The sequence below is a fragment of the Myodes glareolus genome, chromosome 8 (assembly GCF_982192425.1).
Source record: "Myodes glareolus chromosome 8, mMyoGla1.1, whole genome shotgun sequence".
Taxonomy (NCBI): Eukaryota; Metazoa; Chordata; class Mammalia; order Rodentia; family Cricetidae; genus Myodes; species Myodes glareolus.
In genome coordinates this window covers 2139039-2164647 of record NC_142033.1, presented here as the reverse complement: position 1 = coordinate 2164647, position 25609 = coordinate 2139039, and the positions used below count along the sequence as shown (strand labels likewise).

Below are 25609 nucleotides of genomic sequence, written 5' to 3'. Positions count from 1 at the left end.
ACCCAAATCCACACCCTTTCTCACTTTCATTAGAAAGCAGATAATAATGATAATAATAATAATATAATTAAAGATTAAATAAATAAAAACAAACCCAAACAGAACAAAACAAACAACCAAGCAGGGGAGAAAGAGTCAAAAGAAAAAGCACAAGAAACACATACAGCTGCTAGAACACACATATTTGCACACCCAGTGCTAGAACACACATATTTGCACACACAGACAACCCATAAAAATAAAATTATAAAACACAGGGGCTGGAGAGATGGCTCAGTGGATAAGAGTGCTCTCCCAGAGATCCTGATTCAGTTTCTGGCAACCACATGGCTCACAACTATCTGTAATGAGATCTGGTGTCCTCTTCTGACCTGCAGGCATATATGTAGACAGAACACTATATACATAATAAATAAATAAATCTTTTTAAAAAACATAAAATATTAGCAGAAGATCACAAGGTTTAAAAAAAGTTGCCCAGAGTTATGAGATTAAAAACCCTCCAAAAGTACTGCTGAGTTTGTTTTGTGTTGGCCGTTACTGCCGGGTGTGGAGCCTGCTTAGAAGTGGCTTGAGTTTTACCTCCTTGGAGAAAACTGGATTTTCCTTTGCAGGCAGTTATTAACCGAATATAGCTTCTTGGTTAGGTAAGGGCACGTATCTACTTCTCTCGCAGCACTAGGACCCCATCTGGCTGAGTCCTCCTCTCCCACCATCCATCCATAGCTACATTCTGTTCCCCTGCACAGGGAGCTCCGTCCCTCACCTCTAGTGTCTCGTTCTCTATCTAACCTGTGGTTACGGATTGTGTCTGCCTTACTGAAAGCCAAACAGCAAGGTCCACATATGAGTGAGTACATACCATATTTGTCTTTTGGGGTTTGGGCTACCTCACTCAGGATGAGGGGTTTTTTTTTCTAGCTACTTCCATCTGCCTGTGAATCTCATTATTTCATTTTTAACCACTGATTAATATTCCATTGTGTACACATACTGTATTTTTTATCCATCTATTGACAGACATGTAGGTTGTTTCCAATTTCTGGCAATTATGAATAGAACAGCAGCAAACATAGGTAAGTGTCTCTGCAGTAGGATGTAGATGGAGTCCTGTGGGTAAATGCCAAAGACTAGCATTGCTGGTTCTTGATGGAAATCTCTTCCTAGGTCCCTGAGGAACCATGACACTGATTTCCACAATGGCTGCACAAGTTTGCACTCTACCAGCTGTGCATGCGTGTCCCCTCAGCTGCATGAGCTGCTGTTTGTGGTGCTGATCGTGTAAGATGGAATCTCAGGGTCGTTTTGATTTCATTTCCCTGATGGCTAAGTAGGTTGAGCATTGAAGTGTTTCTCAGCCATTTGTGTTTCCTCCTTTGAGAATTCGGTTTAGATCTGTATTCCACTTTTTATTGGGTTATGTTCTTGATGTCCAATTGTTTTAGTTCTTTATCTAACTTATATTATCCCTTTGTGAGATGTGTAGCAGTTGATAAAATCTTTTCCCAGTCTGTAGGCTGCCACTCTGTGCTGACGATGGTGCCTTTCATCACACAGAAGCTTCTCTGTTTCTTGAGCCTGTGCTGTTGGTGCTCTGTTCAGGAAGTCCTCTCTTGTAGCAGTGAGTTCAAGGCTATTGGCCACTTTCTCGTCTACCAGATTCAGGGTATTTGGCCTTATGTTGAGGTCCTTGATTGATCCATTTGGAGTTGAGTTTTGTGCGAGATGATAAATATGGATCTATTTGAGCTGGGTGGTGACAGTGGTAGCGCACACTTTTAATCCCAGCACTTGGGAGGCAGAGGCAGGTAGATCTTTGTGAGTTCAAGGACAGCCTGGTCTACAGACAGGTTGCAGGATACAAAGACTACACAAATAAACCATGTCTTGAAAAAACAAACAAACAAATGAAAAAGGATCTATTTGGGTTCTTCTACATGCAATCATCCAGCTTGACCAGCACTGTTTGTTGAAGATGCTCTTTTTCTAAGTGTGTATTTCTGGCTTCTTTATAATAAATGTAGGGGTCCACAGGTATGTAGACTTATGTCTAAGTATTCAATTCAGTTCCAATTATATGTCAGTTTTAATGGCAATGTCATGCTGTTTTTATTACTATAGCTCTGTAATGCATGCAATTTAAGATTAGAGGTGGTGTTAATAACTGTAGCAGCTCAGGATTTTGATTGCTCGGGATTGTCTTTCGCTTTTCTGGTTTCTTTGTGTTTCCATCTGTCTTCTCTAGCCAGCAGGTGTTTTCCTCTGTGGTGTGTGTGTGTGTGTGTGTGTGTGTGTGTGTGTCTCCCCATGCATGTGGAGGTCAGAGGACAGCTTTGGATGTCATTCTTACATATACTCTTCTCCTTGAGACAAGATCTCTCACTGGATCAAGTGCGCAGAGAGCCCGGGAGTCTCTTACGTTCACTTCCCCAGCACTGAGATTCACAGTCTCCCTCCACCACTGCCTGCTTTCCAGTGAGGGACTGACTGAGCTATTGCCTCAGTCCCTGAAGCTTCTTTCTTTTTAAGGATGCTTTGGATTTTATTTTATTTTTTATTCATGTATGTCTATGTAAATTTTATTTTATATTCTGTGTGTATATAGCATGGGTACAGGTGCCCACAGATTCCAGAAGAGGATGTTGGGTGCCATGGAACCAGAGTTATGTTGTGAGCCACCCAATACCAGTACAAGGATCTGAACTCGGGTCCTCTGGAGAAGGAGTACATGTTCTTAACCACTGAGCCATCTATCTAGCTCCTGCAGTTTCTTATAATAAATGTTCTGTGTCTGCACTGTCCAATGTCCAGCCGCTAGCCAGATGTGGGCACTTGGAGGTAGCCGGTAATATGATCACCTACAGGTGCTGCATCAGTTTTCAGCCAATTTGGGAGTGTGTGTCTCTATGTTGCTGGGGAGCAAACTCGGAATCTCACATACAAGGTGTGCTCTTCCACTGAGCTGTGTCTACAACTCCTCATACAGTTTTTGAGTGAGGAGATAATAGTTTTATTTTCAATATAGGCTGACAAAAGGACTTTTAAGGTAAATTTATTATGTGTAAGAACTTTGGGGCTGGTGAGATGGCTTAGGAGGTAAAGGCACCTGCTGTTAAGCCTGAGAGCAGGGTGGTTTGCAGAAACCACATGATGGAGAGAGAACTGATACAGGTCACCCTCTAGCCTGCACGAGCATGCTGTAGTACGTGCACATGTGCAGCCATGCATATGCTCATACAGCAATAAATAACTTCCAAAGCCGCTGTCTAGTTTTCCTTCTCATTCATACCTTAAGATGTAAAGTTTGCAGATAGCGCCTTCCCCAAGCTTGCTACTAATCACCTTGTATTTTATATAATAAGACCCTGTCTCAAGAAAAAAAGAAAAGAAAAGAAAAGAAAAAGAAAAAGAAAGAAATGGCGATTGGTAGAAGGCAAAAAGGCTAGTAATTCCAAATCATCCTAGACCATAGAGTAAGTTTGAGGAAAGCTGGAATGGGATACATAAGGCCTTGTGTCCCCCAGGACCCCCTTCCCCACCGTGATTCCAGCACTTGGGAGGTAAAAACAGTAGGATCAAGAGATCTAGATCATATTCAGCTTCATGAGTTTAGGCTACATGGGACCTTGTCTCAAAACCCAAAAAGAAGAGGACACTATGTAAGCCACAGCCTAGGAGAGGCTATTTGCAGTACATAGCCACAAAGGTTTGTGTTAAAGATATATGGAGATAGTTACAGACGATCTGGTAGGAACATCATCACAACTCCTCAAATGTGCTTGACAGACAATGCCCATGTGGCCAGTAACATAAAAGGGGGCTTTGTATCCTGCACCATCAGAGAAACAACAATTAGCATCACACTTTAGCCTCTCCGGCACCTCCAGATGGAGGCTCACACAGATGATGTGGCTGGAGGCTGGTTTTCCCATTTTGAAAAGCAGGTGGTATCTTTTAGGTTGGATTGATTGCTGCATGTGATTCAGTAATGTCCCTTCTGGGTTTATACATGGAATAAACACACACATACACACTACCCACATCTTAACAGCAGTGTCAAGCAACCCTAAAGTTTGAATAAAAGAGATCAGGTAGGTGTGGCAACACATGCTGTAATTTCTATATTTGAGATGCTGAAGCAGGACGCTATCTGTAAATTTGAGGATGGTCTGGTCTACACAGGGAGACCTTGCTTCCAGAAAACTAAAAAAGGAAAGAAAAGAACATTTCTATTCTAGTAAATTAGTGTCTAGCCAGGTAAATAAGCAAAAACACCTGGATAAACTTTATAAACATAATGGGGAAAAGCCAAATGATGTATGTATGTATGTGTATATATATATATATATATATATATATATATATATATATATATATATATATAATGCATAGTAAATAATGCTGTGTCTATGCCAGGCTTGAAATGGAGTAAACTAAGATTGACAATGACCTCAGATGAATTCAGTTCAGTGTGGTGGCCTTCCATCTTGGCTGTACATCAGAAATACATTGAAACTTCAGAAACTAAAACTGGGTCTTATACTCTAGAAAGAAAGAAAAGACAATTGCCATGTGATCTAGCAATCCATTGTTGCATTCTGGTTATACATAACCAAGTATTTAAAAAAAAGAAAAGAAAAAAAGAAAGAAAGAAAGAAAAGGAAGAAGAGGAGAAGCATAGGCTTGAAAGATTTGCTTATCTGTTCACAGCAACACTGAACAGCAGTCTTAGAACACTTGTGTGTTCAGGAAGCACTGTATAGGTTCCAAAAGTGGAAGCAGCCAGTTTGATGCTGGTGGATGAAGGTAAACAAAGTGAGGTACCTAAAATGCAATCTCACTCAGTTTTGAAAGGAAGGAGGGAGCTAGAGAGATGGCTAAGTGGTTAAGAGTTCTTAGCTGGGCAGTGGTGGCATATGCTTTTAATCCCTCACTCAGGAGGCAGATGCTGCAGATCTCTTGAGTTCAAGGTCGGCCTGGTCTACAGAGTGAGTTCCAAGACAGCCAGGGCTATACATAGAAACCCTTTCTCAAAAAACAAAAACAACAACAAAAAGAGTTCTTAGTGTTTGCTACTCTTCCAGAGTTCGATTCCAAGCACCCTTGTCAAATGGCTTATCATCCAATGTCTTCCTGACCTCCAAGGACACCTACTATATACTTTATACTCAAACACACATATGCATATAAAAAAATGAAAATGCAAACTTTAAAAGAAACTGAGACTGGGCTCATGTGTAGCTCAGTGGTAGAATTCTTACATAGCATGAACACTGCCCTAAGTTCATACAGCATCACAAAAAGTATGTATGGGGTGGCATATGGCACACATCTGTGATTCCAGTCTCACGAAGCTGAAACAAGGGTTTACATACCATCCTGTTTCCCCCTCCCTCCTCTTTTACCTTTCCTTCCTTCCACCTCCCATCTATCCGCCTCCCCATCCATTCCTCCACCTAACCCTGTCTCCATTCAGAGAGGGGCAGGCCTCCCATGGGATTGAACAAAGTGTGGCACATCAAGCTGAGGCAGGGCCGAACTCTCTCCCCTTCGTCAAGGTTGGACCGGGTAATCCAGCATAGTGAACAGGTCCCCAAAGCCAGCTAAGCACCAGGGGCAGGTTCTGATCTCACAGCTAGGAAGCCTTACAAACAGACCAAGCTACACAACTGTCGTACACGTACTGAAAGCCTAGGTCAGTCCCATGCAGGCCTTCCTAACTGTTGGTCAGAGTCCATGAGCTCCCCCTTTCTAGTTCCATACATTTGCCTGCAAATTTCATGAGGTCATTTTTTACGGCTGAGTAGTACTCCATTGTGTGAATGTACCACGTTTTCTTTACCCATTCTTTGGTTGAGGGGGCACCTAGTAGTTTCCAGGTTCTCTCCCACAATGTGGAATACTACTGCTATAAACACAGTTGAGCAAGTGACAGGACCCCTATTTCAAAGGAGAGAGAAAAAGAAAATCTGATGTTCTGTAAACATGAGGATTTTGAGGATTTTGAACTAAGTAAAATAAACCACTTATTTAAACGTTTAATGTGCCCGAAAGGTGGCTCAGCAGGAAAATGGGCTGGCTGCCAAGTCTGATGATCCCTGGGACCCACACGGTGGAAGAAGAGAAATGATGACCTCCACATGCACACATACACACACATACACATACATGTGATTATAAAAAATGAGGGGGATGCTGTGTGCATCCACACGTGTCTAGAGTGCTGTGTCATAGAAATAAAAGCGAACACCTGTAACCGTACCTATGCAAGGAGCCAAGACAGGAGGCTCTCCTGAGCATAGTGAGAGATCCTACTTCCAAAATGCTAACAGAAATAAATAGTGGACACCAAGGGGGGGAGAGGTAAGAATCCTTGAGGTGGGGGTTGTTTAGTGGATTTAAGACTCGAGGTCCGTGAAATGAAAACACTGGAGACTGGCTTCCAGGAAAGCCCAGATATGAGCAACAGTATTGGACTAAAGACTTAAAATACTGAAGATGGATTTATCACAAGATGCTTGATCCTGAGACAGCATTGCCAAACCAATGTGGTCTTGGCTTAGTTTTAAGAGGTCTCAAGGTGGACAGCCACTTCTCACTGTGCTGTGTGCACACAGCTGCACGTTTCCAGCGTCTGTCCCTCTGTAAAGAGTAAAGATGCTGTCTCAGCATCTTAGACAGACAGAACAGTGTGCACCAAAGAACTGCACCTCAGCACTTGGCACTTCTCTTCCTGACGCATGGGGTTTCCACTTTTCCTAGTTATTGGTGGTGGTGCTGCTGAGGCTTGGACCAGGGCCCTGCCCTGACTAAGCCCATGTACTGTCACTGAGGTGTGCTCCCAGGCCCTATGACTTGGGGTTTTATTTTGTGTCTCCATACCATGTGTGGACATCAGAGGACAAGCAGCAAGAGTTAGTTCTCTCCCACAGTGTGGGACTCAGGCATCAAACTCACACCATCAAGCTTGCCAGCGAGTATCTTTACCTGCTAAGTCATCTTGTTGGGCAAAGCATTGATTTTTAGACCTAGTTGTTTCGTGTGTGTGTGTGTGTGTGTATGCAGTAAAGGCCAGAGGATAACTTGGGTATTGATGAAATAGGATTTTAAATAAATTATTGAGAAAATTGGGGGGGTTAGCTAAAAATCTTTTATTTCTCCCACATTCAATGAACAATTACAGGATCCCTATACCCCAATGGTACCTTAACATTCCTGGTACTTCTTTTTATTAGGAATCTGTAGACTTTTCCTGCTAAGACCTCAGTTTGTATTTTTGAAGAACAGAAAGAAATTCTGTGAAGTGTGGAAATAATTTAAACCATCTAAGACTAAAACATACACAATGAAACAATGTATACTGTTTGTATAAAAAAGGTTAGTATTTATTAAAAATTTTGTCCTTTTTGATTTTGGCCTAAGATGTGGGATTTTTAGAGGAGGGGATGCTTTTGTTTTTGAGACAGGATTTCACTACGTAGCCGTGGGTGGCCGGAAACTCACTATGTAGACCAAGCTGACCTTGACCTTACAGAGATCTGCCTGCTTCTACCTCCTGAGTGATGGGACTAGAGTTGTGCACCATGCCTGGCCTAGACATTTGTAAATGAACATTTAAACATCTATAATGTGTTTTGAAGCAGTGTGTCTTAGCTGTGTGTGACTGTTGAGCCTGCAATTCTAACACTCAGGAGGCTTAGCTGAAGAACATACATGGTAAGACATGAGACCCTGTCTCAGATAATGGCAGCAGCAGCAACACAAGCCTGGCATGGTGGTGTCCTTCATAGTGAGCGCTAGGCCAGCCTCAGAAACAAAGTCCTGAAAACAAAACAACAAAAACCACTCTTTCTCTTGAATAAATAGACTCTCACAAACAGCAATTTTTATAGTACTCAGGGTTTTTTTTATTATTTTTCAGGACATGTACTTGTAGATAACATTAAAACACCAGGATCTTAAGTGGTTGAGAATGTCTCTGCCAAGTCGACAGACAGCGATTGTTAACCCCCCTCCGCCAGAGTTCATAAACACTAAGAGAAATGGGCGGCTGACGAATCAGCTGCAGTTCCTACAGAAAGTGGTCCTGAAGGCGCTCTGGAAGCATCAGTTCTCCTGGCCCTTCCAGCAGCCCGTGGATGCTGTGAAACTAAAGCTGCCTGTAAGCATTTTATGAGATGTTAATTTTTAATTGTTTTTTATTCCTCTGTGTGTGTGCGCGTGTGTGCTCATTTCAAGATACATGTGGAAGTAAGATGACAACTTGGGGGTGCCAGTTCTCTCCGTCGACCCTGGGTTCCAAGGATTGAACCCAAGTTGTCAATGCTGATAGGATTAGCACTTTTGCCTGCTGAACCATCTCATTGGCCCAGACCTCAGGTACTGGGAATCTAGGCAGGAGGGGAACCTTCTAGAAGTCCCAAAGCAAAATAGAAGTGGATCAGAAAGGAGCAAACTCACTACTAAGATACAACAAGGTTTTCTTTTGCAGCCTATCTGGTTTGCATAAAGCACCCCCATTAGGGATAGGTGTCTGATGAAATACAGGAGAGAACAGTCACTGAGATGCAACAGCCCAAGTTCACTTCCAGGCCTGCAGGTGTCAGAGCCGCTACCCCACCCATGTAATGGCACAGGGTCTCCTGTGGGAAGCAGTGGGATGGGTGGGGGCATGGAGGGTGCTCTCCTAGAAGCAACTCTGACACTTTCCTTTAATGAAACTTCTAACCCTGTTCAAGCCCTTCTCAGAGAATGCTGGGAAGTCCAGGCTGATAACTTCCCTTCAGAGGTAAGCTTTGGAGGAAGCAATTGTTAATTCTAAAGACTGTATTAGAAAGCATGGGCACTCACAGGTCAGAAGACAATGTCCAGCTTTTCTGTTGTTCTGTGCATGCCAGGCATAGCTCTGCCTTCCACCTCACCATGGGAGAACTGAGATTACAGATGTGTACCACCAACCACAGCTGACTTTCTATGTGGTCCCAGGGACTCGAGTTTAGACCGTCAGGTTTACACAGCTGTCCTTTTATCAGCTAAGCCATCTCCCTGGCCCAGAACCTGTTAGTTTCATTGTCTGTTTGGGTGGGTATTTTACAAAGAGAAAAATCCTACAAGTATAAGAAAAAAAAATTAGGGCTGGGGATAGCTCAGCCTTTAAGAGCAAAGGCCGCTCTTCCAGAGGACCTGGATTCAATTCCCAGCACCCACATGGGTGGCATACACTGTCTGTAACTCCAGTTCAGGGTTCTAGTGAGAACTGATGGGTATGTAATGGGCATTCAGGAATCCAGTGCCCTCTTCTGGCTCTTCTTTCTGGTCTCTGCAGGCACCAGGCACACGTGCTCCACAGATACACACGTAGGTAAAGCACCCAGACACATAAAATATTTTAACTTAATCTTTAATATTATAAAATATGTATAACTAGACACTTGATTATTCAGCACCATGAAGACTGTCCTTAGTGTTCTGCCCACTTTCAAAATGAAACTTAAACGTGTGGACACCGACAGCTGCTGAGGACGTGTGTAAGGCTGTCAGCATGTCAGGGATCGCCAGTCTGCGTCCTGAGAAGGCTTTATTTACACACTTAGAGTCTTGCTTGTAGAGCATGTCCCACTCAGCTTTGGGTTTCACTTGAAGATTTTAGTCATGTAGGAGCAGAGCAGCCTGGGACGGAGTCTGGCGACAGACCCATCGGTCTGTAAATATCCCTCCCCCCAATTCTCTTCTTTTACATTTTTCAAAAATAAATATTTTAAATCTTGCCTTTGCCAGTCTTTGAAATGTTTTCCTTATTTGCTTGCATGTGTGTATGTCATGAAGCAAGGACAACTTTGGGGAGTCATTTCTCTCACTCCACCATGTGGGTCCTGAGGCGCCAAGAGGTGATTAAGCTCCAGGCGCATGCTTACCTTGGAGCCAGCTCCGGGGTGCTCTTTGTCACCGCAGAGACTGCTTTCCTCTGAAAAGTGACATTGTGACCACCAGCTTTGCTTTCCACGACTCCAGGCTCTGGCTTCCAGGTTGTGCTAGAGGTTTACAGTTTTAGGAATGGTTGAGTCGATAGTTAGGGGTGATTTTACCACACTAAAGCCAAGGCCTCAGCACACTAAACAAGTAGGCCTGCCATCGCGCTACAGCTCCAGTCTGTTGTTGATTTATCATGGTACTGAGGATGCAAGCAACCAAGAGGCTCATGCATGTTGTATGAGCTCTCTGCCACCCAGCCACGCCCAGCCTCGTTCTAACGCCATTACCTTCTTCAAACCATAGGACTATTACACCATCATAAAAACCCCAATGGATTTAAATACAATTAAGAAGCGACTGGAAAATAAGTATTATGTGAAGGCTTCCGAATGCATAGAAGACTTTAATACAATGTTTTCAAACTGTTATTTATACAACAAGGTATGTAAACTTAACATTACACTGCCTAGTCTTTGCTGTTATGTATACAAGAGTGTATAAATATTATGGTTTCAGAATCCAATTCCTGACTAGGAACACTTGGTGTATTGTTTTGGAGGGAAGGGGCAGTTTGAAACAAGCCTCAGCCTCCGGAGTGCTAGGATTATAGGCTTACGTTTTGTGATTTCTCTTAGTGTGAGAGGTCAGAACAGTTTTCAGTAGTTGGTTTCCTCCTTTGTATATTTTTAGTAAATTCTTTCTAATTGGATTTCATAATTTTCATATTTCAATATATTTCCTTAATTTGTTTTTTCAGCCTATTGACAGTATTTTTGCCTGAAGTAGCCTATGCTTTAAAAAAAATAAGGAAAGAAAGAAAGGGAACGAAGGAAACAAGCCCAAAGCCAAACTGGTAGCTCACCTATAACCCAGTGACCGGGAGGCTGAGGCAGGCAGCTGTGTGAGGGAAGGGCCTTGGGGACAGTGTGGACCTCGTCTGGGTGAGAAAGAAAGAGAAGCAACACCGGCGGTCTGGCTTTCTGAGACCCTCTTGACGTTTTAGTTATGAGTGACAACCTGGTGACTTTTAATTTAATCTTGGTTAAACTTCCCACCTATTGCCTAAGTGGCAAAGTACGTTACAGCCTCCGTAGTGCTGAGGGCTGAACCCAAGCAAGTGGAGTCACTTTCCCAGAGTTTCTTAGAAATGCTTCCAGTGTCGGACTGCTGCTTTTAAATGTACTTCATGGCTGCTGTTTTCTCCTTGGCAGTGAGGCAATGCTAGAGGAGAATGACAGGAAGGGCAGATTCGAATCCAGGCAGTGTACATGGTCCTTTAGTCACTCAATAGTGAAGATTCGGATCCAGGCAGTGTACGTGGTTCTTCAGTCATTCAGTAGTGAAGATTCGGATCCAGGCAGTGTATGTGGTCCTTTAGTCACTCCTAGTGAAGTGCTTGCTCCAGGGAGATGCTCTGTTATAATAACACCGCTTTTGTGTTGCTGGGTTGGTTAGATTGCATTTTTTTGGCATTCAGAAATCACCCTGCTCCTTTTTAAAAGACAAGGTTTGCTAGAATTTAAGCTCTTTCCTGTTCCACTATTTGTAAATAGAGGAGCTAAGTCCTAGCTCAGAGTGCTGTGGCGCATTTTAGAGATGAATGTGTATCTCAGCATAGCCTCTAACGTGTTTTCTAGTCTAATGTGTGTATCTCAGCATAGCCTCTAACGTGTTTTCTAGTCTAATGTGTGTATCTCAGCATAGCCTCTAATGTGTTTTCTAGTCTGAAGACGACATTGTTCTCATGGCCCAAGCTCTAGAAAAGTTATTTATGCAGAAATTATCTCAGATGCCACAAGAAGAACAAGTTGTGGGTGGTAAGGAAAGAATAAAGAAAGGTAAGTCAGAGTAAATAGTTGACCCTGACTGTTTACATGGAGAGTAGTGTGTGTGTGTGTGTGTGTGTGTGTGTGTGTGTGTATTTGTATGCACACAAGAGAGAGAGAGAGAGACAGAGAGAGAGAGAGAGAGAGAGAATAAAACATAAATAAAAATAAAAAATAATAGCCTTCAAAGGACATAGGAATGTGGAAGTCCTTTTGGAACAGCATGTGCCATTTAAACGTCCCCTCTGCCTTAATTACAAGGTGGCTACAATGGTAGAGTGCAGCCGTCTTGTATGTCACATGCTGACATTTACAGAATGTCACCCAGTCACTCAGCTGCTGCTGCTGCTGCTGTTCCAGGGGCTCTTACATCTGTGCTTTGTGGGTGAGAGAAACATCGCCAGAGAAGGAAATGTTACTGAGTTTGATTCCTTTTCTTTCCCGTCTACTGCCTTAGCTGTGTATAAATGGGGGTTCTCTGTCCTGCCTGCCAGCTCCCGAGTAGCCACTCTGAGGCCTCACATCAGTTACAGTTGCTGGGCCAAAGCTGTAGGCCTCTTGCTGGCTGGCTCCAGCTATGAGTTAACCCACTCCTCTTGGTTTGTGTTTCACCATGAGGCTCGTGGCTTGCTGATCAGACCTCTTTCTCCTTTGGTAACTACATGGAGTCTCCTTGACTCTGCCTGCTCTTTATATCTTTGTGTGGACTTCCTGCCTAGTTTTACTTTGCTAAACCATTGGCCAAACAGCTTTATTCATCAACCAATAAAAGCAACACATATACAGAAGGACATCCCACATCAGAGCTGCCTATCCATACTCCTTTCTTTTTTTCCATTTGATTTTGACTGTTGAGACACAGGGTTTCTCTGTGTAGCCCTGGCTGTCCTGGAACTCACTCTGTAGTCCAAGCTGCCCTTGAACTCACAGAGATCTTTCTGCCTCTGCCTCCTGGGGGCTGGGATTAAAGGCAAGTACCACCTCTGCCCAGCACTCCTTTCTGGATTTATATTTTGAAACAGGGTTTCTCTAAATTGCAGGCTGGCTTTCAGCATGTGGTCCTTCTGCCTCTGCCTCCCAAGTGCTGGAATTCCCACATCTGGCCATAGTGGAAGATTTTAGAGCCGATCATGTTACTTCTATGAAGACATCTGAAATTAATCTTAATACTCAAATGGTATTAAAGAGAATCATCAAATGTTGATTAGTTAAGCTCCTTAGTCATTCCACATCAACATCCTCCTCAGCTTTTATGGGAAAATGTCTATCCTTTGTGTTTGTAAATGTTATGCAGTTTATAGTTAAATGGCTGGAATACAGACTATGGTGGGTTTGTACTAGACATCATTTTTAGGAATGGTATTCTTAATTGTTGACAGATTTTAAGATGGGTTATGTCTACTTATGAAGGTTTCCTTGACCAGTCATGTATGATACTTACTATTAAAGTTCTTACTTTAGTCTTATGAAGAAAGGTGTCACTCTCAGTCTGACAGTGTAAGACACAGGCTCCACCAAGAGGGTCACCAAGCCCCTCTGAGACAGGCGGCACAGACGTGAGCACAGGATTTAACGAGGTTCTAATTACAATCTCTACAAGGATAACTTAGGTTTCTTTTCTAAAACACTTTATTTTATGTGTACGTGTTTTGCCTGTATTTATCTCTGCTCCACATGTGTGCGTGCCCATACGGCCAGCAGAGGGCGTCAGATCCCACAGAACTGGAGTTCCAGATGGTTCTGAGCCACTATTACTAGGAATCAAACCTGGGCCCTCTGGTAGAGCATAGGGTGGTTTAATCACGAAGCCATCTCTCCAACTCTTACATAGTTCTGATTTTTTTTTCTTCTCCTTCCATCCTTTCCTTCCTTTTCTTCTTTCCTTTGTTCCTTCCCTCCTATTTTTGAGGCAGGATGTCATGGAGCCCGAGCTGGCTTCAACCGGACACTCCATAAGCTGGGAGAGTGGCCTTGGACTCCCGATCCTCTCCTTCTGCTTCCCAAATGTGGGAAGTGTAGGCATATACCATCAAGTCCAGCTCTTAAATGCTCTTTTTAAAAAGATTTATTTATGTATTGTAGCGGTATATGTACGGATGTGTGTGGTGCCTGCAGAGGCCAGAAGAGGAGAATGTTGGATCTCCTAGAGCTAAAGTTGCAGACAACTGTAAGTTGTCGAGATGTAGGTGCTGGGAACCCAGACTTGAGTTCTCCGGGAGCAGGGGTTCTTCACCATCATGACAACTTGAACGCTCTTTTTTTGGTTTGTGGAGACAGGTTTTCTCTATAACTTTGGAGCCGGTCCTGGAACTAGTTCTTGTAGACCAGGCTGGCCTTGAACTTACAGAGATTTGCCTGCCTCTGCCCCCTAGAGCTGGGATTAAAGGCGTGTGTCATCACCGCTTGGCTTGGACATTCTTTTTAAAGAAGCACTTAATGATTTTTTTTCCTTTTTTTCAGAGGTAAGTTTGAAGTCAAGGTATTGTGTTTTATCACAGAACCGTATCCCAAACCCTTTTCATTTTTCACAGTGAGACAAAATTTCACCAAGTTCTCAGGCTACTCAAATTCATGATCCTCCTGCCTCAGCCCCTCTTCAGATGGGGTTACAGACATATGCAACTGCACTCGGTTACTAAGACTTCCTTATTTTTCTAATTATAGCATGGTAATCATGCAAACAGTGGGTTGTGTGTGATGTCTGAGGTCATAGTCACCCTCCACACACTCTTTATTTCCTCCCACCCCCTTTTTCCTAAGGATTCTCTTTCGCTTTCACGCCCGGCCCCCACCTCACTCCAGATTCTGTGTGAGCGGAAACATGGAATCCTTGTTCTCATGGTCTGCAGTCTGTCCATTCCCAAGTGATAGTCCCACAGTGGGTTTCTCCACTGTCTGGCTCCGGTGAGCAGGGTGCAGCAAGTGCAGGCCCGAAAAGCGAGAACTCGTGAAGGGTAGTTCTAGTTGTAGTTTTTCAAGGAAGCTTCAAGTGAATTTTGAGAGACAGACTAATTAACATCCAACTAGCAAGCATAAAGGCTCATTTCCTCCTCAGCCATTCTGACTTGGGTAAGGTGAAATTACAAGGCAATTTTTCTTCTGATTGCTTTTGTGGGGGGGGGGGTTGGTAAGGTCTTCTATATCCCAGGCTGGCCTGTAATTCCTACACAGCCGTGGCTGCGCTTGAACTGCTGACCCTCCTGCTCAGCCTTGCCAAGAGCTGGGGAGACAGATTTCTACTCTTCTAATTTTATTTATTTACATATGCTTATGTCTGCGCGTCAGTGTACACTCATGCATGGAGGCAAGAAGGCTTCAGATCCTCTAGAGCTAGAATTGCAGACAGTTGTAAGCTGTCCATTGTGGGTGCTGGCAATCTCAGGTCCTCTGCAAGAGCAGTAAGTGCTCTTAACCCTTGAGCCATCTCTCCAGCCCATGGTTTATATTTTCCTGTATTTACTAGCCTCATATTTCCTTTCTTGAAAAGTGTCTTTCAGTTCATTTCTCCATTTATAGCATATAAATAGAAAAACATATGTAGGATTATTTAGTTTAGGTGTTACAATTTTCATTACTGTTTTTTCGAGACAGGCTTTCTCTGTTACTTTGGAGCCTGTCCTGGAACTCACTCCATAGACCAGGCTGGCCTTAATCTCAGAGAGATCCCCATGCCTCTGTCTCCCGAGTGCTAGGATTAAAGACATGTGCCACCACCACCCGTCTAGGTGTTATAAGATGTGTCTGTGCTTATAATGTATGTATGTGTATGTGACCCCTGTGTGCACACATAGGCCTAGAAGGGAGCCTTGGATCCCTTGGGGCTGGAATTACAGGCATTCACTTTGTTACATGAGTGCTGGGATCTGAGCTGTGGTTTCCATGAATGTAGACCAAGTGCTCTTAGCCTGCTGAGCCACCTCTCCAGCTCCAGGCATTGTATTGAGTTTTTAAATCTACTCTGGATGTTAATCTCCTGTATGATAAACAGCTATCTTTTCACTTTGTTAATTATTTCCTTTGATATGTAGAAGCTTTTAAATTTGAAATGATCTTGTTTGTTAGTTTTTATTATCACCTTTGGAGGGACTGTAGTCCTATTAAGAAAGCCATGGTCTATGCCTCACACTGGAAGGTCTGGCCTGGCTTCCACTTAACTTTTTCAAAATTATACTTTAGAGATTTTGCTATTTGGGGGCTTTCAGCTTTAAGGACTTTTGATCTCTCGGGATTCCAGCATCTTAGACCATGTCTTTTGGAAATTAGGACCAGATTGTCAGCAATAGTGAACTGGGCCTACTTTGCCAACGGAATTAGAGTGGAGTGGGAAGTGGGGAAATGGTCTTGTGTGCTGATCATGACTCTGCTTCACACTTCACCAGATACGCAGCAGAAGACACCAGCTCCCTCTGCTAATGATCAAGTCCCCTCCAAAGCAGCATTTAAACGGCAAGAGATTTCCTCTGGGTTTTGTGAGCCTTCCCTCTCTCCCTTAAATATGGGGCATGAAGCTCCCCCCATCTCTGATTCACAGACTGTGGTCCAAGTAAGTGTGTGTGTGTGTGTGTGTGTGTGTGTGTGTGTGTGAGAGAGAGAGAGAGAGAGAGAGAGAGAGAGAGAGAGAGTATTATATATGTATGTATGTGAGAGTGTGTGAGAGAGGGAGTGTGTGTGTGTATGTGTATTATATATGTATGTATGTATGTGAGAGTGTATGAGAGAGGGAGTGTGTGTGTGTTTATTATATATGTATGTATGTGAGAGTGTGTGTGAGAGAAAGAGAGAGGATCTGTGTGTGAGAGAGAGAGGGAGGGAGTGTGTGTGTGTGTGTGTGTGTGTGTGTGTGTGAGTGTCAGTCATAAGGGTTGCCGTGGAGGATAGAAAAGAGTATAGAATTCCCCGAAGCTGAAGTTTCAGGCAATTTTGAGTCTGATGTGGATGCTGAATACCTGTCTATATGCATGTTGTGGACAGAGACCTCTAATATTAACCACATTTTAGAGGATTTCTTAAGTAGGATCTTGCCAGTCTGATCCAGATTTGGTGGTTTAGTCCTGGAGGGCAGCGCTCACGACTAAGGCCGGGGTCACAAACTGGAGAAGAGTGTGGATGCATTTGAAGTGTGAGGACAGCCTAGGCTACAGAGAAGCCCTCTCAAAAACAAGCAAAACAAGTTGTCCATAGTTACACTGGTGGTTTTTTTTTTCTTTTAATGTAGCAATTGTAGATAGTTTTTTGTTTTGTTTTGAGACAAGATCTCACTATTAGTGGATCTTTTCTGGAATCCTCACTCCTGGTGCCTCAAGCCCATCAACACTGTGAGCAGTGCCGCCATACCTGGCATACACATGGGCCGTGCCGCCATACCTGGCACACACATGGGCCGTGCCGCCATACCTGGCACACACAGTTTGTGTTTTAAAATTGTGTGCCCCAGCTCATTTCATGCTCTCAGGGACATTACTGGTATAGCTAAGACTTTGATTTTCTATTTTTCACTTGTCTTTAAGATTTGTGCAATATTGTTCTTCAGATTATGGGAAGGGAACATCAGAGTTTTTGTTCTGTCTATAAAGGGGGAATTAACCTTTACTAATATTTAATGCATAGACTGACATTAGTGTGTGATGCAGTTGTTTGTTTATCAATGAGTGGTTCCTCCTTAAGGGTCCTCCTTAAGGGTCACTTCCTGTTGCACTTTGTTCAGATGACAAAGGGTGTGAAGAGGAGAGCAGACACCACCACTCCGACCACTTCCATAGTTAGAGCAAGCAGCAAGTCTCCTCAGATGACCAGAGACACGAAGTCAGTGAGCATGTCGGTGAAAGAGAACATACTGAAGAGTGTTTTGCCAGACTCTCAGCAACAACACAGAGTTTTAAAAACAGTCAAAGTAACCGAACAATTGAAGTACTGCAGTGAGATTCTTAAAGAAATGCTGGCCAAGAAGCACTTACCGTATGCATGGCCCTTCTATAGTCCTGTGGATGTTGATGCTTTGGGGCTCCACAACTACTACGACATTGTCAAAAACCCCATGGATCTCGGAACTATTAAGGTAAAATGCTGCCTGAGTGGGAAGAGCTGTCTTTTCTTTTCTTGATTGTAAAAGTATTTCGTCATGGCAAAGAAAACTAATCTAATGTCCAGAAAATTGTGAAGAAAAATTACATCACCAGAATTCTAGTACCTGAAGTGGATCGTTGAGATGTTAAATACGTCTTTTCATTTTTTCTGTAACCACATCTATTTTACAGGCCTGTGGACAGTGAATTAGGGTACTCAGTTTTGCATATCTCCTCAGCCCTAGTTCTCTTTTAAAGCACAGTTTTGTTTCTTCGTTTTTATCAATACAGTAAAGTTTGTCAACATGTTACTAAACTTTGTGTTTGCCCTCATTTCTCGTATTCTGCTGTCCCCTCAAATTAGTTCAGTGAGTTGACATTCAAACTCAGTAGTCATTCTTTAAGAGTTTATAGATAGCAAGTTCAGTTCATATATGGAAGAATCATGAATGATTCTTTAACTGAATATAGAATTCAGAATGACAGCCATTTTCTCTCAGCACTTGGAGAACTTTCCAGCATCTATCTGCTGTTAAGCAATTTACCGTTGTTTTGTACATAATTTGTCCTCCTCTCTTTAGCTGGCTTCTGATTTATACATCTTGTACTGGAGATTAACCCTTTTCAATCTGACACTCTGTGCCATAAGTTTTTTATAGTTATGTCCTAAAACAGCACTTCTTACCTCCTCACATGTGCGAGCTCAGCCCAGCGGTCAGAGAGGACGGTCTTGTCAGGCAGCAGCAGCACTCAGGAGACAGGGCAGGCAGGCCTCTGTAGGACAGCTAGGACTCCTGGGAAACCCTTTCTTGAAAAACAAACAAAAAAGAGGAGTGCTATCTAAAATACCCATATGTTGAAGTAAATAGGAGTTTATAGTTGTAGGAGTGGAGAAGGTAACTTGTAGAATGGCCAGGTGGAAAAGCAAACAATTCAGAACAGTATCTTTGTATGAGCTTGTATGTACGGAGGAGGTGAGGGAAACCTGGGGCTTAAGGCAGCCGCTGTAGAGACTCAAAGAAAAGCGCCTGGTAAACATGAGTACCACCCCATCTTCAGGAGCTGTGCACACACCAGTTACCAGGCCACGAGAGCGCTCTAGGAACAAGAAGGTGGTAACTTTAATCCATCTCTGAAATCATTCTCAATTGTCACTGATACGATTGGTAGAAAATTATGTTCTCGGGGATGTAGAATGCCTCAGTGGTTAAAAGCACGTACTGCTCTTATAAAGGACCTGGGTTCAGTTGCCAGCAACAACACAGTGGCTTACAGCTGTCTTCAATTGCAGTTTCAGGAGACCCAGTGCCTTCTTCTGGCCTCAGTGGACACCAGGCGTGCACACAGCACACTGACATGCATTCAAGGAAGACATCTATATACACAAAGAAAGTTTTAAAAGAAAATTAATCAGGCATGGTGGTACACACCTTCAATCCTAACTCTCAGGAAGCAAAAGAAAGCAGATCTCTGAGTCCAAGGCCAGCTTGGTCTACATAGTGAGTTCCAGAACATCCAGGGCTACATAGAGAAACCCTGTCTCAAACAAAAACAAAATAAAGTTATATCTGCATCTTTTATCCCAGGCTGGCTCATGATACACCCTCCTCAGCCTGGTGAATGCTGGGACTACAGGCGTGAGCCACTATACTCCTGGAATGAGCTCTTGTAGTAGATCTGCCTGCCTCTGCCTCCCGAGTGCTGGGATTAAAGGCCACCACCGCCTGGTGACCTTGCTGGGTTTTTTTGTTTGTTTGTTTAAAATGAACCTTGAGTAATTCACCAGTTCACTGGCCTGTGAATTACCCACTAACGCACACATTTTGCTCAATGGTGTGTAGGATTTTCTTCCTAGCTTTTTCCTATCTATATTATCTACTCTATATCCTGCCCTCTTCGTGCAGCGACCCGAACCTGGAACCCACATCCCTGTTACTCTTCTGTTTTTAACATCCTTGCTTTATTACTGTAAAACTGTCCAGCCATGACTTCTGGGAGCACTGTTTGCCCATCCATTTTGCCTAGAATGCCTCTTTCATTCTCTTTTGCTGATTTCTTTTCCAAGTGTAAAATTTGAAAATAAAGCACAATGGTTGGCGTTTGTTTAAAAGAAAAAGGTAAGTGTCCTTTATTTCCTCCCTCCCTTCCTCCTTCCATTTGTTAGCATATAAAGAAACGGGTTCCTTTGTTCTTTTGTTGGAACAGGGTTTCATGTAGCTCAAGCTGACTTCAAGCTTGCTGCATAACTGAGAAAGACCTCCTGATTCCACCTCCCAAGAGCTGAGTTTACACATATGTGCATCATTGGCTGTGACATTGTCATGCATGTACATCATTACACTTTGTTCGTATTTGCCACCCTGTACCCTCGTGACTTGGGTTTGCTCATCCCCTTCCTCTGCTCTTCCTGTCACCTTCCAGTGTTGCCTTTCTGCAGCCTCTCTAGAGAGGCTTTCTACTTTCCTACTGTGCACATATACATGAATGGACATGAATTTAAATCTGGATTCTTCGTGTGAGAGAAAACATGATATTTGACTTTCTGTCTTATTTCTCTTAATTTCCAGTTCTCTCCATTTTCCTACAAAATGTACAACTTCATTCCTCTTCAGAGTCGAGCACAATTCCATTGTGTGCACCACATTCTCACCAGGCACCCACGGATGGACATTTCCGGTGGTTGCACTCCTTGTCTGTCATGCGCAGAACAGCAACATCCATGACTTTGCGCATGTCTTTGGGGTGTGATGTGGAGTCCTTTGTGGACTTACTCACATGCTGGTTATGGCCATGTTCTCTTGTTTTTTGAGGACCCTCCATGCTGACACGAAGAGCCTATACCAATTTACATTTCCACAGCAATTGTACAAGGCTCACTACTTTGCTGCATCTCTCCCAGCATGTGCTGTTTGTTTTCTTGATACTAGCCAGTCTGACTGGGGTAAGATAAAAAAAATCCATGTAGTTTTATTTTTACTTCCTCAGATGGATAAGGATATTGAACACTGTCAAATAATTATTGGTCATTTGGCTTTCTTAAGAACTGTCCATTAAATTCACTGGTCTGTTTTGAACGATGAGAAGTTTGCTTTGTATGCATATGTGTGCATGAGGAGACAATATAGATTCCAGCACTCTCGTCTGTCCAGTGGCCTGATGTGTGTCGGCCAGGGTTTGCTTTCATCTCACTGGGTGTCTTTCTTCACTCTGCAGACAGTTTCCTTTGCTTCATAGAGCTTTCTGATACCACACAATGCAAACTACCCGTTCTTGCTTTTCATGTATTGAGCTGTTGGAGTACTTCTTTCAGAATGTGTTATATGGTGGGATCCTCACCCTGCACGCTTGCGTGCGCACACACAGACAGTTTTCTTCTCAGTTAAGTTCATGATTAGTGTGCTAGAAAAACTATTGGTTTTTTATGTCACTTCTGCATCCTGCTGCATTGCTTACAGTATTTGTGAGGACTGAGGTTTCCCCGTGAGTCTTGAGGGTCTTTTAAGTAGAGGACAATCTGGTCCTCCCTTCCCTACTGGTGCCTCTCCTGTTTTCTTCCCTGCTCCTACTACCCTAGCTAAGATTAAAGTACTGTATTGAATGGCAGTGAAAGGAGTGGGTTCCCTTGTCTCCTTCCAGATTTGGAATTCCTCTGTTCCCTGTGTACTATGAAGCTGGTTGTAGGTCTGTTGTATCTTCAGTGTTGGGGGTCATTTCCCTCATGTTGTCTTGGATTTGACTGCGAGAGAATGGTGATCTTTCTTTGCCCAGGGCCGTCCTGTCTCTTGAGATGATCATATGGACTCCTCCTTTTCACTTTCTCTGGAGTCGCTGGCCTTCCTACCCCTCCAGGTCTGTGACTGACTTCTTTCCTTTTTTCCTCTGTTTTTGTGTCTTCCTTAAGGTTACTGATCATTTTCACTAGTAAACTTTTGAAATCTTCACACAGTGTTTTATGCCCTTCAGTGTCTTTGAACTCAGCATCGAAGGAAAGGTACACTCTTCTTGGAGATGTCTCCTTGCTGTCTAATGGTTTTGTGTGTTGTGATTTATACATCTGCTTGTTTGATATCTCGAGTTTAATTTGTTTTTTCTTTCCTAGTGAACAGTCTGCCCTTTAGGGCTCAATTTCTCACAGCACTAGGACAGTAGAAAACAACTTTTAAACATGAGATTTAGAAGTGCAGTAAAAATTGATTAAAGATCACTAATATATCATTAACAATCGGGAAATGGCAAAGCTAATGTACAGTATGTTTAAAGTTAAAAACAATAACTAAATGTGAAAATAGCTAATGAATGAGGCTATGGTAGGGGCCGAGAAAGAGGAGAAGTAGAAGCAAGGATAAAGGAAAGAGGAGAAAGTACATACTAGGGGAAAACTTAAAAAATGGAAAAAATTCCTCAATAACAAGAAAATAAGTTACATAATGTGAGTGGAATAGAAAATTAAGAACATCAAAGTTTTTTTTAATAAATCAGGTAATATCAGTCCTACTGGAAAAGGAAAATGAAAAAGGAAGGGTATTAGTAATTTTTAAAAAGGTAATAAAATTAGAGCATTGTGTGAAAGTGAACTGAAAAATGAAAACCTTTCTTAAAAATTAGAAAAATCATACGGACAGACGGATGGCTAAGCAGGTAAACTTGCAGCCTGTCTTGAGAAGCTGAGTTTAACTCCTGGGACACACACAGTGGAGGAGGAAAGTGACTCCCACAGGTGTCCTCATTCACACCGTGGTGAGCCAAAGCAAGAAGTGTTGACTTCTTTCCTGACAGTTGGAAACTGAGGTGGCTAACTGTCTGCAAGGACAGATTAGCTGACTTTGTGACCTCTAATGGGACTCGTGTGTAATGTCCATCAGAGCTGCGGTCACCTCAGTATTTCCTGTCTTTGAAAACCAGGGATCTCCACTGCCAGTTGCCACTGTAGTCTGGACTGAGCAGGTTCTCCTACTCTCTGGAAACTCTTGGCCCATGGGTAGCTAGCGTCCTGGCCCAAGAATTTCTTCCAGGCACACTGGGAGAAGGTAAAGTGACTGGTGCTGAGATCTGCGAAGGCATTAGTCACTAGCTGGAGGGATGTGGCTACAGACACCAGATTTGTCCACTGGAGCAGCAGAGGTCTTGGGCCAGATACACGGACCTCATGGCAGATAGGTGGCCCCACAAGTTGATCCACCCCTTGACCTTAGGTTCAGGGGTGTCAGTTCCAGTTATATCAGTTGACAAGGTCTTCTCCGGACCTAGGATGGCCTGGCGGTCTCTATGTCACTCCAAGTCAAGTCTCTTGTCACTTGCACTCTCAGTTAGTGTGTTGTCCCCTGTTGTCAGCAACCACTTCCTAGAGTTGTCTCCCACATTAGAGCTATGACGAATTGAATTCAGGCTCCAATGGGACCTAGGCACAGCCTCTGAGCCATGGGACTTCTCTCCCACAGCAGACCCCTCCTGCCTGAAAGGTCATTCTCTCAGCAAGGGCCACAATCGGATTTGAGGCTTCTGAGAACTGTGGGTTTATCCCGTGGGTAGAACCACCAAGTATGTCTCCCTGGGGCTGTCTGGCTCATCTTCTGGATGTAGCTTCTGCTTCCTCTCCACAACCAGGGAACCATATTGCTGGGCCCGTGTTTGTCTTGGCTTCTTTTTGCTGTGTTGCCCATCAGTTTCTCCATAATTTTCAGTTGCCCTATCATCCTGTTTATGATTTTCAAAAGTTTTTCCTCTCTTTGGAATTAAGTCTAATTTTTTATTATCTTGACACTCTACCATCTTATCCAGAAGTTGGAAGTATTTTCTGTCCTTTTTTTTTTTTTTGCATTTCTCTGTATGTCAAAATTGCTTCATGTGAATTGACTTTACTTGCCTTGAATCCTTCTAATTTTTCCTTTATTAGGGGAAAATGGACAACCAAGAATATAAGGATGCATATGAATTTGCTGCAGATGTCAGGCTAATGTTTATGAACTGCTACAAATACAACCCTCCAGATCATGAAGTCGTGGCGATGGCTAGAATGCTTCAGGTGAGTTTTACTCACGGCGAATGCTCTGTGCTCTGAGCATGAGTCACAGCAGGGAAACCTCTGCCCTTACATAGTACTAAACAATTTACAAAGGATTGATTCAACTGTGGAGGCTTAAAATTCCTGGAGTTATAACCTTCAGTAGCACATTTTTAAATGAAGAAGCCAACTGTGCAGAAGAAATTGATGCCTCATTAGTGAGAGACGACAGTCAGTTCCTTGTGGGGTCAATTGAGCACCTAGCTCGCTTTCAGTCTTGAGTCATTGGAAGGTAGAATATTTACGACATAGCTTACCTAACTACCTGGCCCTTGAGCTGGTTCCCTTTGTAATATGAGAGGTCAATACTGCTGAGAAATGAGGAAGTTCGCCGAGACAGACAGACAGACAGAAGTGTCATCTTGCATTTCCTCTGGTGTCTTAAAGAAGCCTGCCCCAGATATGTCAGTTTGTGCTTTTAAAATGTTCTAATTGCATTAAATCAGAAATGGAGAAAACCAAACCAGGTGGCATATGTCTACAATCCCAGTACTCTGGAGGTAGGCAGGAGGATTTCAAGTTCCAGGCTAGCTGGACATGGTGAAACTGTCTCAAATAACCCCCCCCCCAAAAAAAAAGTGAACAGGCTAATTTTCCATTATAGGATGTGTTTGAAATGCATTTTGCCAAGATTCCTGACGAACCTGTTGAGTGCACGCGCGCACATCGCCTTACAACAAGCAGTGCGAAAGCCCTCGGTAGAGAGAGTAGCAGTGCGGCCTCCTCGGAGGACTGCTCTTCGGGAGACTCCGAGGATGAGCGAGTGCAGCACCTTGCCAAGCTTCAGGAACAGGTAGTGTCCCTGTGATGAAGGGTTGTGGTCCCGGGGCTGCCAGTCCAGGACGAACGCTGGCTTGGAGATTTACAGCTGCTATATTTAAATCACCCACTGTCTATAGCTTTAGTTACTTTCTGCCATATTTGCCATGTCTAATATTTCCTACTCAAATATCTATATGCTATTCAATTCTAGAGCCACTGCCTTTTTCCTCCTCTTTGAAACTGTCTCATCTATCCTGGCTTGTAATGAACTTCTGATCCTTCTCCTCCACCTCAAGTGTTGGAATTGTTGGTGTGGACCATGATGTCTGGAAATTTTTTACAATTCTGTTTACATTCCTAGTCTGAGTGATTGATTCTTATTGCATGTATTATAGCATAATGTGGGATCTTTTATAAATGAGACCATTTGCTACTTTCTATGATAAAACTAACCATTTTCTGAGATCCTATGAAGCGTAAATCTAATTAATCTTATCAATAAAAACCAGGAGTCAAATATTGGAGTAAAACTTAAACGATCAGAGGATGAGAGGAGCAGCCACCAGGAACCTTCCTCTTCCATTCCTCCAGTCCAAAAGGCTGGGATCCTGTCTCCACCCTGCCTTGTTACTTCCTTTCTCCTCTCTGTACAGACCTTCAGACCTCTATGGTTAACTAGTGGCTAGCTCCGCCCTCCTATCTCCATGCAAACTTTGTCAGAACACAAACAAAATATCCCACAAAACTCATGCCTGAAGACTGGGACTGGAGAGATGGCTCAGCAGTTACAAGCACTGGCTGTTCTCCCAGAGGGCCTGAGTTCAATTTCTAGCATCTGTATCTGGCTATTCACAACCACATGTAACTCCAGCTCCAAAGGGATCCAATACCTTTGACCTTCACAAGCACTTGTTATATATGTGACC

At 43.2% G+C, this 25609-nt stretch overlaps 1 protein-coding gene across 10 annotated transcripts in view; it reads left to right on the top strand.

Annotated features, from left to right (window-relative positions):
- The window catches only part of Brdt (bromodomain testis associated), a 57316-nt gene that overhangs the window by 5468 nt on the left and 26239 nt on the right, over positions 1–25609 (top strand). For 8 of the 10 annotated variants that reach the window (XM_085691526.2, XM_048447104.3, XM_085691525.2 and 5 more), the window contains exons 2-9: positions 7236–7377; positions 7922–8161; positions 10276–10413; positions 11696–11810; positions 16178–16341; positions 17503–17853; positions 23754–23882; positions 24526–24714. In XM_085691526.2, coding sequence (XP_085547652.2) covers positions 7973–8161; positions 10276–10413; positions 11696–11810; positions 16178–16341; positions 17503–17853; positions 23754–23882; positions 24526–24714 — 1275 coding nt within the window. In that variant the 5' untranslated portion in view covers positions 7236–7377; positions 7922–7972. The remainder of the gene's footprint in view (positions 1–7235; positions 7378–7921; positions 8162–10275; positions 10414–11695; positions 11811–16177; positions 16342–17502; positions 17854–23753; positions 23883–24525; positions 24715–25609) is intronic. The other 2 variants (XM_048447100.3, XM_085691527.2) reach the window with 2 other exon arrangements.